The sequence below is a fragment of the Oncorhynchus tshawytscha genome, linkage group LG11 (assembly GCF_018296145.1).
Source record: "Oncorhynchus tshawytscha isolate Ot180627B linkage group LG11, Otsh_v2.0, whole genome shotgun sequence".
NCBI lineage: Eukaryota > Metazoa > Chordata > Actinopteri > Salmoniformes > Salmonidae > Oncorhynchus > Oncorhynchus tshawytscha.
This window is the reverse complement of record NC_056439.1, coordinates 36,826,798-36,842,618: the sequence shown is the minus strand read 5'-3', so window position 1 is coordinate 36,842,618 and position 15,821 is coordinate 36,826,798. Positions and strand designations below refer to the sequence as shown.

General features: G+C 43.4%; 1 protein-coding gene across 1 annotated transcript; it reads right to left on the bottom strand.

Moving 5' to 3' along the window:
- Positions 1–422: 422 nt before the first annotated feature.
- On the bottom strand, positions 423–15,297 carry LOC112261932 (polyadenylate-binding protein 4). Its single transcript, XM_024437584.1, has 14 exons — positions 14,652–15,297; positions 8,485–8,678; positions 8,257–8,372; positions 6,600–6,739; positions 6,347–6,441; positions 6,057–6,194; positions 5,805–5,900; positions 5,426–5,695; positions 5,140–5,230; positions 4,864–4,989; positions 4,618–4,751; positions 1,418–1,508; positions 1,116–1,246; positions 423–1,008 (listed from the first exon to the last, which is right to left on the bottom strand). Exons 1-14 carry the CDS (start codon positions 14,845–14,847, stop codon positions 907–909), a joined length of 1,920 nt encoding a protein of 639 aa, XP_024293352.1. The 5' UTR covers positions 14,848–15,297; the 3' UTR covers positions 423–906.
- Between the last annotated feature and the right edge of the window lie 524 nt (positions 15,298–15,821).

The window sequence follows — 15,821 nt, the reverse complement described above, 5'->3', positions numbered from 1 at the left end:
AGCTTTTCTATTGGACAGATTCAGGTACTGTAGGTCCCTCCCTGTCTGCTGAACCTGTCCAATAGAAATGCTAGTATTCATTGCAAAATGTACTGTTTAGCATGATTACACCCCAGTGACACTCCACCAAGCTGGAATCATATGGCCTCGTCAACTCATCAAAATTGTCATTTTTTGTCACCGTTGTTGGCATAATAGTGGTCTCAGTCCTCAATTCCCAAATTATATTTACTTTATGCTCCCCAGTCTGCGAAGGTAGCTAGTTTAATGTACCATAATCCTTTGGTTTTGTGAAATGAATTAATAATTTGACCAAAATTGAATATTTCTTCAACACTTCACTTGAGCAATGCGATGTGTACGCACTATGGGGTTACGGTAGTATGCGAACTTTAGTGGAAAAGAAAAAACAAACAATGTGGTAAACTTGATATATTAATCCCTTTATTGAGAATAACATATACCAAACCACCCATGATAACATGATGGGATAGAGGAATCCAATTTTTCAAATCATTAAACAAAACTTTCAAACAAAGAACTAAGAGCAAAGCTCATTTTCCTTATAGACAAAGGTTCTGTCCTGGCCACAAAATAAAGGGACTTAGTTAGAAGAATTCCATTACTTTTTGCTCTTGGTAAAGTTTAAAATTGTTACACAACTAGAAAAATTAAGTATTGTAATATTTTTCTCATTAATGCTCAAGTACGTTAAAAGGTATTCTTTATAACCTTGTTATTTTTTACATTTTTTGCATAGGATTTTGTAGAAGACCCAGGCATTTGCGACCAATGTAGTAATCTCTACCCGTCTTTTCCCAGTTGCCTGTGTAAAAAAAAAGGCAAAACAAGCATAGGATGAGAAATATAATTATTTTTAAACATTTAGTAAGCGGTCTTTACACATCAGGAGGTAGTGGCAGCAGCGGTTGTAGTGATGACTCCCACTTTCTGTGTGGCATCCTTCTTTGCCTGGTGGGCCTGGAGCACGGCAACAGCCTCCTCCACCTGCACAAACACACAGTGAAATAGGAGACAGTCAGAGATTTGGACAAAACTATAACTCTTAGATCCCTTCTTATGATCTTATTCTGATATTATCCTGTTGCTGGTACTTTGGAGCGCAAGGATTCGTTGGACTCCAGCATGTGCAGCAGCTCAGAGTTGTCGATCTCAAGCAGCATTCCAGTGATCTTCCCTGCCAAGCTGGGGTGCATGGGCTGGATCAGGGGGAACAGGCGCTCCCCTGAGAGAGAGAGAGCGAGATGGAAGGTTAAGAATGGTTCTCACAGGTAAAATGATACTGTATAATTGCACCTTGTTGCATTGATGTTCAAAATCCCTCCAAAGGGTCTAGACTCTAGAACTTCCAAGGAACAATATGACACACCGCCAATCTGTTCCAGCACTCACTCACCAAGCATCTGCTTCTGCTCCTGAGGCGGTGCAGCAGCCAGCACAGAGGCTGTGAGAGGCTCCTGACCCTGCACATCTACAGCTAGTTGAGACTGAGAATAGAAAGACAGGCCACAAAGAGTTTAAAAACAGGGCAGTGATGAATATACAGTACTAGTCAAAAGTTTGGACACACCTACTCATTCAAGGATTTCAAGGACTTTATTTTTACAATGTAGAATAATAGTGAAGACATCAAAACTATGAAATAACACATATGGAATCATGTAGTACAAGAAAGTGTTATAAAATATGTTGTTTTTGTTTATTTGAGATTCTTCAAAGTAGCCACCCTTTGCCTTGATGACAGCTTTGCACACTCTTGGCATTCTCTCAAACTAGCTTCATAAGGAATGCTTTTCCGGTCTTGAAGGAGTTCCCATATATGCTGAGCACTTGGTGGCTGCTTTTCCTTCACTCTGCTGTCCAACTCATCCCAAACCATCTCAATTGGGTTGAGGCCGGAGATTGTGGAGGCCAGGTCATCTGATGCAGCATGCCCCTTCTTGGTCAATTAGCCCTTACACAGCCTGGGGGTTTGTTGGGTAATTGTCCTCTTGAAAAACAAATGATAGCTCCCACTAAGCGCAAACCAGATGGGATGGCATATCGCTGCAGAATGCTGTGGTCGCCATGCTGGTTAAGTGTGCCTTGAATTCTAAATAAAGCACAGACAGTGTCACCAGCAAAGCACACCCACACCTCCCCCTCCATGCTTCCCGGTGGGAACTACACATGCGGTGATCATCCTTTCACCTACTCTACATCTCACAAAAGACACGGAGGTTGGAACTAATGTCCATGTCCGTGATTCCTGGCCCAAGCAACTCTTCTTCTGATTGGTGTCCAGTAGTGGTTTCTTTGCAGAAATGCAACCATGAAGGCCTGATTCATGCGATCTCCTCTGAACAGTTGATATTGAGATGTGTCTGTTACTTAATCCGTGAAGCATGTGTTTGGGCTACAATTTCTAAGGCTGATAACGCTAATGAACTTATCCTATGCAGCAGAGGTAACTCTGGTTCTTCCTTTCCTGTGGCGGTCCTCATGAGCCAGTTTATCATCATAGCACTTGATGGTTTTTGTGACTGCACTTGAAGAAACGTTCAAAGTTCTTGACATTTTCCGGATTGACTGACCTTCATGTCTTAAAGTAATGATGGACTGTCATTTCTCTTTGCTTATTTGAGCGGTTCTTGACATATGGACTTGGTATTTTACCAAATAGGGCTTTCTTTATACCACCCCTACCTTGTCACAACACAACTGATTGGCTCAAATGCATTAGGGAAAGAAATTCCAAATTAATTAACAGGTGTGCCTTGTTAAGTTGAAATGCATTCCAGGTGACTACCTCATGAAGCTGGTTGACAGAATGCCAAGAGTGTGCAAAGCTGTCATCAAAGGCAAAGGGTGGCTACTTTGAAGAATCTCAAACATAAAATATATTTAGATTTGTTGAACACTTCTGTTACTACATGATTACATGTGTTATTTAATAGTTTGTCTTCACTATTATTCTACAATGTAGAAAATAGTAAAAATATAGAAAAACCCTTGAATGAGTAGGTGTCCAAACTTTTGACTTGTATTACGTATGCATGTATGTATACAGTTGAAGTCAGAAGTTGACATACACCGTAGCCAAATACATTTAAAGACGCAGTTTCACAATTCCTGACATTTAATCCTAGTAAAAATTCCATCTTGGGTCAGTTAGGATCACCACTTTATTTTAAGAATGTGAAAAATCAGAATAATAGTAGAGAATGATTTCAGCTTTCATCACATTCCCAGTGAGTCAGAAGTTTACATACACTCAATTAGTATTTGGTAGCATTGCCTTTGTTTATCTTGGGTCAAATGTTTCTGATAGCCTCCCACAATAAATTGGGTGAATTTTGGCCCATTCCAATTTATAGAGCTGGACGGAGTCGGGTTTGTAGGCCTCCTTGCTTGTACACGCTTTTTCAGTGAAGCAACCCCACAACATGATGCTGCCACCCCCATGCTTTACGGTTGGGATGATGTTCTTTGGCTTGCAAGCCTCCCCCTTTTTCCTCCAAACATAACAAATGGTCATTATGGCCAAACAGTTATATTTTTGTTGCATCAGACCAAAGAACATTTCTCCAAAAAGTACGATATTCGTCCCCATGTGCAGTTGCAAACAGTAGTCTGGCTGTTTTATGGCGGTTTTGGAGCAGTGGCTTCTTCTTTGCTGATCGGCCTTTCAGGTTGTCGATATAGGACTCGTTTTACTGTGGATATAGATACTTTGTACCCGTTTCCTCCAGCATCTTCACAAGGTCCTTTGCTGTTGTTCTGGGATTGATTTGCACTTTTCGGATCAAAGTACGTTCATCTTCTAGGAGACAGAACGAGTCTCCTTCCTGAGCGGTATGACGGCTGCGTGGTCCTATGGTGTTTATACTTGTGTACCATTGTTTGTACAGATGAGCGCGGTACCTTCAGGTGTTTGGAAATTGCTCCCAAGGATGAACCAGACAATTTTTTTTCCTGAGGTCTTGGCTGATTTCTTTTGAGTTTCCCGTGATGTCAAGCAAAGAAGCGCGGAGTTTGAAGGTAGGCCTTGAAATACAGCCACAGGTACACCTTCAATTGTCTCAAATGATATAAATTAGCCTATCAGAAGCGTCTAAAGCCATGACATCATTTCCTGGAATTTTCCAAGATGTTTAAAGGCACATTCAACTTAGTGCATGTACATTTCTGACCCACTGGAATTGTGATACAGTGAATTACAAGTGAAATAATCTGTCTAAACAATTGTTGGAAAAATGACTTGTGTCATGCACGAAGTAGATGTCCTAACCGACTTGCCAAAACTATTGTTTGTGAAGACATTTGTGGAGTGGTTGAAAAACTAGTTTTAATGACTCCAACCTAAGTGTATGTAAACTTCCGACTTCAGCTGTATATGAGTTTCATGGTTACCTACACCAGATAGGTGCAGTTAAATGTGTTGTTTTACAGGGTCAGCCATGGTAATACGGCACCTCTGGAGAAAATTAGGGTTAAGTGCCTTGCTCAAGGAGACTTTTCACATTGTCGGCTCGGGTATTTGAACCAGCATCCTTTCGGTTACTGGCCTTACGCTCTAACCGCTAAGCTACCTATCGCCAGGTTAGTGAGTTTTACCTGCTGTGAGGCGATGGGGTGCACCACCTGGGGGTTAGTGTTGCGTACGTTTGTGGAGTACTTGTAGGACGTCATGGCCCGAGGGGCAGGGACTCCCATGGAGGGATGAGGACCCATGGCCTGGCCAGCAATTCCTAATGGTAGGGATTAAACCAAGTATGTATGAGCCAAGCATATGAAGTTTGATGAGGTATTATTTCCACAATGTCAATTGTAATCAGAAGTACTGAGGCAATCCAGACTTACCAATTCTCTGAGCTCCAGAAGGCCCCATGCTTCGGGGGCCCTGGGCGCTGGCATTGGGAGTCAGGTGTCTCGGGTTGGCACGTGGACCAGGCTGGCGCAGGGAGTTGGGCATTCCCTGGAACCCACCTAGGAAGGAAGGTGGAGGCAGGGTTATTATTAGACAGAAGTTAAAGTCCCCATAATACAGTATGTCACCAGCACATGTAGTACTTAAACATCGCCTGGATATACAACTCATGATAGATTGTCATTGTGTATGTCATCTCTAACCCTCACCTTGGCCTCTGCCACCCTGCTGCTGCCAGCGGGGGTTGTGCCTCATCTGGGCCAGCTGATTGGGTGCATAGTAAGTGGTCCTGTTCTGGGCCTGACGTGCACACACACACAATGTTGCACAACATTAAAGTTCTCAATCTTACTCTACATAAAAAAAATACTGATTCTTACTGGCATTTGCACAGCAGTCTATCATATCAACTGGCAGAACCCTGACATGGCTGTTGTGAAGGGCATTTCCAGTAAAGCACACAACTTTCAAACCCGCTCTCCTTTCAACACTAACCTGTGGCACTGCAGGCATGAAGTATCCGCTGGCGGGCTGGAACTGGTTGATGATGGCGTTGGCTGGCATGGCCCTCATGCCAGCGATGCGCTGCACATACTGGTTAGTGAGGTGGGCTTTTCGCTCTTCTTTGCGCTGAGCCAAGGCCACGTAGATTGGCTTGGAGCCCACGATGCGCCCATTCATCTCAGTCACAGCCTTGGTGGCCTCCTCAGGAGAGGAGAAGCAGACGAACCCAAAGCCCTTGGACCGCCCCTCCTCCAGCATCACCTGCATTGAGAGAAGTCAGTTGTGTTTTTCTGGATAACATACTCCAAATACAAAACTAAAAAGGGGTCATTGTTGTTGTACGACATTGACTTCTGCTGCACTCTCTCACCTTGGCACTGGTGATGGACCCGAATGGGGTAAACTCCTTTCGCAGTTTCTCGTCGTCAATGGTGTCGTCCAAGTTCTTAATGTAAAGGTTAACGCCCTGAAACCAGAAACACAGTCATGACCCACACACATACTCATTCTGGCTTGTTGTCTAATGGGTGGGTACTATGAAACAATATGTCAGGTTGAATGATGGCATTTGTTTCTTATCAGTGTTCTATTAGACATAGTGGTGCCAGAGGAGGTGACTGACCTGGTAACGGCTGATCCTCTCCTGTTTCAACATCTCAAACTTTCTCCTTAGCTCTGCCTGCCGTTCCATCTTCTTCTGAGCACGCCCCACGAAGACGGTCTTCCCGTTGAACTCTAGACCGTTCATCTCCTCACATGCCTGAGTAGAGATTCATTCTTACAACCAGTGTATATGTAGTAAACCCATAAGTTAACAATGTGATGAGTGATTGTTTCAGTATTTTTCCACCAACCTTGAAATCCCACCGACTTGTATTGACAACTGTTGTCATGTGGGTATAATATACCTACCTTGTTAGCGTCCTCATGTTTCTCGTAACTCACAAAGCCAAATCCTCTGGATTTGCCACTGGGGTCAGCCATAACCCTCACACTGAGAGTTTTACCTGCAGGGAGGAAAAGGGAATAATTATGACTCCGGTATATGAGTTTGGAGAAAGGCAAGTTCATGTCTAGGTTCCTTGGGTGGATTTCAAGACTAATGTGAAAAACTAAATGGCTCCACTAATGAGAAAACTCAGTATGACTCTGTGTCGCAGCTTACCGTATTGGTCAAACATTTCCTTTAGCTTGTCATCATTCATGTCGTGTCCAAAGTTCTTGATGTAGACGTTGGTGAACTCCTTTGCTTTGGCCCCCAGTTCTGCCTCCCTCTCCTTCCGAGACTTGAATCGTCCAACGAACCTAAACACAGCGAGAGCAGCGACAACTCTTGTAAAACAGTCCTGAGCAGGAGGGAGAAAGGGACTGTGATCCATCTCTCATGTTTTTCATCTGAGATACATGTTTTCTGGCTTCAAGCTGGTGTTCCCAGCACTGACATTGAGGATGCCCAGACATGACTACTAAATAGAAGGAAGCACTTCGTATAAGACAAGACCACATTGAGTCAGTCAAGGACTTCTCAGGAACAACATTGATCAACCTTCTTGCACGGTTTATGGCACCACAATCAGGAAAACAGAGCATTCATGCTATACACCCAGAACACAGCACACAAACAATGACATTTCCTGGTCCAAGACCTGAAGGATGGAGGGACAGAGGTTCATAAAGAGGAAAGCTGAGGATCAAACGAGCTTGTTGGATCATCTTCCTCACCTCAAACTTTACCTTGCTATGCAGACCTCTCCCAATCCGTGCTCCAGTATTGCATTCCTGCACTCGCTCCATCACTAAAAACACACAAGCGTGGTTAGACACACATACACACGCCAGGCAGGCAGGGTGGACAAACGTACAGACGGACATTCAGCTGACACGGGTGTGAGGTGACCAGAGTGTGGACATGTTTTGTAGGTTTCAAAAAAGTAAGCGAGGTGGTAAAGTAAGCACTCCAGTAAGCACTGCAAAAAAAACATTCACTGTTAGTTGTGTAGTTCAACAAACCACACAGAAAGCCATGGTTTATGGGGACTGAGTGTGGGGTGTTATATGGCTCGTTATATCTATCTACAGGCCTTTTTGGTTCCAGGTAGAACCCCTTTGGGTTCCATGTGTAACCCTTTCCAGAGGGTTCTACATGGAACCCGAAAGGGGTTCTACCTGGAACTGAAAAAAGGGTTCTCCTATACCTATGGGGATGGCCAAAGAACCCTTTGAGTTCTCTCATTCACCTTCATTGTCACCAGAATTTTTTTACTTCCCCCTTAACAAGTTGAATTGTCTTTTGCCTTGTCACAGTATAGGTAAACAGATGAGCTACTACAATCCTTATCAACATCCTAACTGCCCTTGATTGATCTTAACCAGGAGTCTCCAACCCTATTCCTGGAGAGCTACCATCCTGTAAGTTTTCACTCCAACCCTAATCTAGTACACCTGATTCTAATTATTAGATGATTGATAAGCTGAATCAGGTTAGTTACAACTGGGATTGGAGTGAAAACCTACAAGAAGGTAGATCTCCAGGAACAGGGGCTGCGTTTCAAACTCATTAAAGACATACCCTCCTCCACTTACCCTTGCCTTATGCCCTTGGGGGAATCCCCGCAGCCATCTTTGTCATTGGTCCCAATGATTAACCAAGCAAGGGAAGTTGGCAACGTAAGCCCCTCAGCCCTCGTTTTTGATCAAGTTAGCAAGTGTACAATTATGGTCACTCCGGGCCTGAAATTTCCCATAATTCAATTCGCCAAGAAAAGTCAGCCAAAACTTAGAACCAACATTCCCCACCCTCTCCTAGTTAATCAGACACTCACACCTTGCGATCGTTCAGAAGCATGCCGTTCATCTTCTCGATGGCGCGGTCAGCTGCGTCCTGCGTTTCAAAGTGCACAAACGCGTATCCCTTGGATCCATTCTCATCACATACAACCTGTTTGAGAAAAAAAATGTATGCCGTTTAAAAAATATATTACATAGTATGTATACACATAATGTGTATACATGGTTATACAGATGTCTGGCCGGAAACACTTCCATCTTACTTTGCAAGACAGGATGTTCCCAAAGGCAGAGAAGGTGTCATAGAGGGCCTTGTTATCAATGGTCTTGTCCAGGTTCTTGATGAACACGTTGCCCACCCCAGACTTCCTGAGTGAGGGATCTCGCTGTGACCACATGATTCTGATTGGCTTCCCTTTCACCACATCAAAGTTCATGGTGTCCAGGGCTCTCTCGGCTAGAGGGCAGGGGGAGAGATCAGAGGGTAGAGTCAGGGTGTTAACTTACAACATTAAAAACATCTCAACCACTGGGTCCACTACACCATGTTGTTTATGCTATTTAGTGCCCACTTCGAATCATGGACACCACACCACTCTGCATGCTACACCAAATGTACGCCTCCCAATCATTCACTCCACCAAATTGTGCCCTAGTGGACAAGACTAGAAGTTATTCCTGGTCATGTGGACAGAAAAAACTACTGGCCCCAGTTTAAGGCACATTGTTTTAAAGAACCCACACTACTATTGGAGTGTCCTAACTACTAACTAGACCATGTGACTATGGAGTCTGACCCCCGCCTGCCACCACACTGACCAGCTGTTAGGGGAGGGCACACGGCGCTCACAGACACATGCGGCCTGCAAGGCACTTCTGGTCCTAAGTCATCATTTAGGCACACTCTCATAATGAATATAAACAATGGGATACATACTGTACATGTACGGTTATAATTCAAATGGGGCAAATGGCTCTTGAAAATGTGACATCCTTTAGCAGGTTCTCTTTTAGAGGTTCTAATTAATACCAGCCACTATTCATTTTATTTGTCCAAACTACATTTGCTGCCAGTGTGCTGTCACTTCGATTTACATTTCTAGATCTGCCGATCGTTATTTATGTTGTGCCAGTTCGCATTTTCCTGCTGCCCCTCTCATGTCCCCTCATGTCCATCTGGGCACACGTGCCAACCAGAGACCTCCCCTTTGTTCCCGTCACTCCACAGCAACACACACCCGGGCTTTAGAGCTAAACATGTCCGCTAAACAAAACGGAGCTCCCTTGCGTCTGCTGGCATCAGCAGTTAGCTGTGCAATTGTACTTCACACAAACCAGCTCAGAGATGGTGTGTGATGGTTTCTCGTTGTATGTCAAGTTCTGGAAGGTTCCCATGGCCAACCTTGATGAAAATAAATTAGCACCATGTGGAGCTGGGATTGCTGAATGGATGAATAGCAGAAATAGATAAACACATCAAACAAGAGGTGAACTGAATGTAACACACAAAAAACCCTTGAAGTGAACTTCACCAGGTCAATGTGATACTAGAAATGTATTTTGTCATAAAACTGAAAACTGGATATTTTATTCTAGGCGAGGCAGGTAGCAACCCTAATATATTCTGTCAAAATTACCCTTAAATTGAGACTTTATAGGGTTTTAGATATTATAGGCAGGGAATATTTAGGCTGCCTGAGATATTTAGAGAGGAGTCCTGAGAGTATGTGCTGGTGTGGAATGTGAGTTGAGCATTATCTGCCTGCCATTGATGGGAGACACATTCAACAAGAATGTTCAGATGATCAACACCAGGTCTTGAGACTTAAATGCAGCGGTGACAATGCTGAAAGTGGAGATGGTCAGCGACTTCAGACACATGAAGGAAGACTACTCTTCTCAAATGCACTGAACAAAAATATGAAAACACAACCATTTCAAAGATTTTACTGAGTTACAGTTCATATAAAAATAAATATCTGAACTGAATTAATTGAAATAAATTCACTAGGCCCTAAATCTATGGATTTCACTTGACTGGGAATACAGATATGCATCTGTTGGTCACAGATACCTTAAAAATGAAAAAGGTAGGGGTGTGGATCCAAAAACCAGTCAGTATCTGGTGTGAGCACCATTTGCCTCCCACACATCTCCTTTGCATAGAGTTGATCAGGCTGTTGATTGTGGCCTGTGGAATGTTGTCCCACTCTCCTCTTCAATGGCTGTGTGAAGTTCCTGGATATTGGCAAGAACTGGAAGATTGTCTTACTCGTCAATCCAGAGCGTCCCAAACATGCTCAATAGGTGACATGTCTGGTGAGTATGCAGGCCATGGAAGAACTGGGACATTTTAAGCTCCCAGGAATTGTGTACAGATCCTTGCGACATGGGGCCGTGCATTATCATGCTGAAACATAGGTGATGGAGGTGAATGAATGCCACGACAATAGGCCTCAGCATCTCGTCATGGTATCTCTGTGCATTCAAATTGCCATCGATAAAATGCAATTGTGTTCGTTGTCCATAGCTTATGCCTGCCCATGTCATTGCCCCATGGTGGAGGTGGGGGTTCTCTGTTCACAACGTTGACATCAGCAAACCACTCGCCCACACATGCTGTCTGCCATCTGCCCAGTACAGTTGAAACCAGGATTAATCCATGAAGAACACACTTCCTCAGCGTGCCAGTGGCCACCAAAGGTGAGCATTTGCCCACTGAAGTCGGTTACAACGCCAAACAGCAGTCAGGTCAATACCCTGGTAAGGATGACAAACACGCAGATGAGCTTCCCTGAGACAGTTTCTGCAGAAATTCTTCGGTTATACAAACCCACGGTTTCATCAGATGCCCGAGTGACTGGTCTCAGATGATCCCGCAGGTGATGAAGCCAGATGTGGGGGTCCTGGGCTGGCGTGGTGAGGCCGGTTGGACGTACTGCCGAATTTTCCAAAACGACATTGAACACAGCTTATGGTAGAGCAATTAACATTAAATTCTCTGGCAACAGCTCTGGTGGAAATTCCTGCAGTGAGCATGCCAATTGCACACTCCCTTTACATCGAGACATCTGTGGCAATGTGTTGTGTGACTAATCAGCAAATTGTAGAGTGGCCTTTACTGTGGATGGATTATCTTAGCAAATGAGAAATTCTCACTAACGGACATAAACAAACTTGTGCACAAAATCTTAAAGAAATAAGCTTTTTGTGTGTATGGAACATTTTTGGGATCTTTTATTTCAGCTCATGGAACATGGGAACATGTGGCGTTTATATTTTTGTTCAGTGTATGTGGTAGTAGTTGTACTAGACTTTTACTTCCTGACAGGATGCTAGGTTGAAGATGACAAAGGTTAAAAGCCAACTCATCCTTGACCCAACAATGTAGTCGGAGACTTCGTCTGGAGAGTGTGACGGCATAACGAATCCCCGGGAGGCATGCAGAGGCCAAATCATGCGCCGTACCGCATCGCCTTGCCCCTCTCAAATGTTCAAACAATACGGAGAGCTCCGTATTGACATGATTTGTTGATCTCAGGTGGGGGCGGGTGGTCTTGTATAAACATAAACTCACTTCCTTGACAACTTACTTCACAATAGCTCTGCTCAGCGCAAGAAGTATGAAAGCCCTGACGTATGCCTCGCAGTAAACGCTGTACGGCCACTTCAGACGTCAAATTGACCATGCCTTTAAAACAACGGGATTCTAATATCCCATAACTCTTTGCAACAATGGGACTAGCTATGTTAGTTAGCAATGGCGATGGTAACAGGTTTGTGATGTTGTCTAAACCTGTATATTCACAACCTAGACATGACGTTATATTGTGTTTGTGATCAAAATACAACCTCCAGGTAATATTGCCATGGAGTTCTCTCTACACTGGCTCAGACAAGTGATGGCAGGTGCAAAATGAAAACATCCCAAACTGCATAAACAGTCAGCAGACAGACACCTTCATAGAACACAAATTATAACTCAATCCTGCCAGGTCACACTCACCAACAAATACAGCATTCTACTGTAGATGATAACTCTACATTGGATAATGAGAAGAGTGATTGTTGAATCAAGTGGTATATCAAAGCATGAAATTCTGTTGTATTTCAGACTTCTTACAATAGCCACAGGATTGGGGCTTGGACTGACTCCCAATGCAAATGCTGGAAATTCCTCAAGTGTGTACCCTCGTATGGCGTAAATTGGGAGTGGATTTGGGAAAGAAATTGTAAGCCCCTAAAACATGAGTAAAACATTACAGAACCACATGTAGAGAAGAACATGGAGATGTGAATTACACGACCCTTCAACAATTACTGAAGAAATCCAACCATAAATAGGTGTTACATCCAGGAGAAAGGTTTCTGCTTCTACACATACATTCCTGCTATCTATTCAGACTTATTCTTTTCAGATGACACACAATGACATAACATGATCCAAAGAAAGCAGAGAAATGCACAAGTTAATGTTCAGATGTGCCTTTTCTTCCTCTCTGTGTGTGTGTAAGGCAGCAGGGGAGGCGATGGGAATTAATTTCACTGCAGAACAGTTTCCTGGTGGCCCTTTAAATAGGAGCTGAAATGGGTCACTTTGGGTTCCAGCGTTTCCCAAACTCAGTCCTCGAGACCCCAAGGGGTGCACATTTTGGTTTTTGCCCCAACACTACACAGCTGATTCAAATTATCAAAACTTGATGATTAGTTGATTTGAATCAGCTGTGTAGTGCTAGGGCAAAAGCCAAAACGTGGGATCCTGAGGACAGAGTTTGTGAAACCCTGGGTTAGGCAGTGTGGAGCAGTACTTATTCAAAGGTAAATGCAGAACACAGACAGTAGCCTGGCTACAACATGTACAAAGCAGGAGTCTTGGAGCAGATTCTGGTCAATCCTCCAACACTGTCAGATGGAAGAAGTGGGCCATCATTGCTATATGGGTCAAGAGATACTATTCCAAATGTGTACTTCTCCACTCAACGGAGTTGGTGACTGTGCCATGCATGGTTCTGAGCAAGTTTACTTGAGTCCAAAGTGAGGGAAAACATTTATCCTCTCCCATTAATTTTGTTAATTGCAGAGTTGGGGCTTAGCCTACACCTCTTAGATTGCCTTTGTATTGGTATGTTTGCACTAGGTAGTGGAGTCGGGAGGTAACAACAGAGCTCTATATAGGTAACATAGGTGTGAATGATGGAGATATGATCAAAAATAGGTGTGAATTATGTAGATATGATCAGAAGTATGTGGACACCTGCTCATTGAAAGTCTTATTCCAAAATCATGGGGCATCAATACAGAGTTGGTCCCCGCTTTGCTGCTATAACAGCCTCCACTCTTCTGGGAAGGCTATCCACAAGATGTTGGAACATTGCTGCGGGGACTTGCTTCCATTCAGCCACAAGAGCATTAGTGAGGTCGGGTACTGATGTTAGGGGATTAGGCCTGGCTCGCAGTGTGCGTTCCAATTCACCCCAAAGCTGTTCGTTGGGGTTGAGGTCAGGGCTCTGTGTAGGCCAGTTAAGTTCTTCCACACCGATCTCAACAAACCATTTCTGTATGGACCTCATTTTGTGCACAGGAGCATTGTCATGCTTAAACAGGAAAGGGCCTTCCCCAAACTGTTGCCACAAAGTTGGAAGCTTTAAGATTTCCCCTCACTGGAACTAAGGGGCCTAAGCCTGAACCATGAAAACAGCCCCAGGCCATTATTCCTCCTCCACCAAACTTTAGTTGGCACTATGCATTAGGGCAGGTAGCGTTCTCCTTGAACGACACTTGGCATTGCACATGGGGATCTTAGGCTTGTGTGCTGTTGCTCGGCAAAGGAAACCCATTTCATGAAGCTCCCGACAAACAATTATTGTGCTGAAGTTGCTTCCAGAGGCAGTTTGGAACTCTGTAGTGAGTGTTACAACCAGGGACCTGTTGTGAGCTTGTGTGGCCTACCACTTCGGGTATGAGACTTTGATGTTCCTAGACGATCCACTTCACAATAACAGCACTTAAGTTCACTGGGGCAGCTCTAGCTGGGCAAAAATGTACTAACTTGTTGAAAAGGTGGCATCCTATGATGGTGCCATGTTGAAAGTCACTGAGCTCTTCAGTAAGGCCAGTCTCTACTGCCAATGTTTGTCTATGGACATTGCATGGCAGTGTGTTCGATTTTATACACCTTTCTGCAACGGGTATGGCTCAAATAGCCGAATCCACTAATTTGATGGGTTGTCTAAACTTTGGTATATATTGTGTACTTTCGAACGGGAAATCATAACAATTGATACTCTTTAAAAGCAAGATGTGCTTTACATTGTATCCTCTTAGACAGATGCACAGAATAACACGGACAACATGCTCAAATCAAAAATCAAATCAACTCTTCACCGTAATGCAAACAAACACCGATTTTGAGGCATGCTTTTTTTCTTACCGTCCGTGGGTTGCGAGAAATTCACATAGGCATAACCCAGAGAGCGTCGGGTGATCATATCACGACATACTCGAATAGACAGCACTGGTCCAGCTGGGCTGAATTTCTCATACAGCATAGCTTCAGTGATATCAGGGTGCAGGTCGCCAACATATAGAGAAGCCATTGGATAACTCCCCTCATTCGCTGTGTTCATTTCTTGAAGTGCACAAAATGTATGAATTATTCCCTCGCGTTAGCCACGAGAATTGTTAAGAATTGTTCGCCGGGGCAGAATCTGTGCGTAATGAGCCTAAGACGCTCTTTCCACCAAAATGTGACGTGACCTAAAAGTATTCCACGACTCGCTGACGAGAAAAGAAAAGAGAGCTAAAACAGAATGGAATTTCGGCGTATTCTCCTGAAAATTCGATTTGTCCTAAACGTCGGTTTAAGCCCGAGGCCTATTATTAACCCCCCAAATAATGTTTTGCGATTTGAAATATTTTTTAGATTACGACAGCTACTTATTTTTTAGATTTTATGAATTTAATGTTTTTTAAATATTTTTAAAGTTGTTAAAGAACGGTGAGTTACACTCTCACGGTTGTTTTGTTGCTGGGGAAAGAGACTGCGTGGGAAAAGCATGGGCACTATATAGACAGTGCAGTGCGCAGAAGAAATAGACAGGGTCAAACTTGTGATAGGAAAAAAACTGAGCATGCGTTTTAAAAGGGAGCGCGGCGGGTGTTCCGTCACAACTACTCAACACAAATCCCTACAGCGACATCTGGGAGTGACCACAGCTTTTTGCCATTGACCAGGTTTATTAACCCCCCCCCCCAAAAAAAAAAAAAAAAAATCAGTACGACATGTGTAGGGTAACATGGGGTAAAACTACCCACCTAAGATCAATGTATAATTGCTGAAAAAAAGTTAGGATATTTTTTACATTTTATTTTTAGGTGGATGATGGTCATGCTTATGGTAACAAACTATGATGGAAAATGGCTGCAGTTGACAAAACATTTTTTAAATAAATTGTAATTTTTATGTAAGGAGCATTTGATTAGTTGAGGACGATTTATTTGGTCAAGTGTGATTATATCTACAACTTTTTCTAAACGACAAAAAATAAATATTATATATATATATTTACCTCGTTGTTTTGATGGAATGACTTCAAACTGA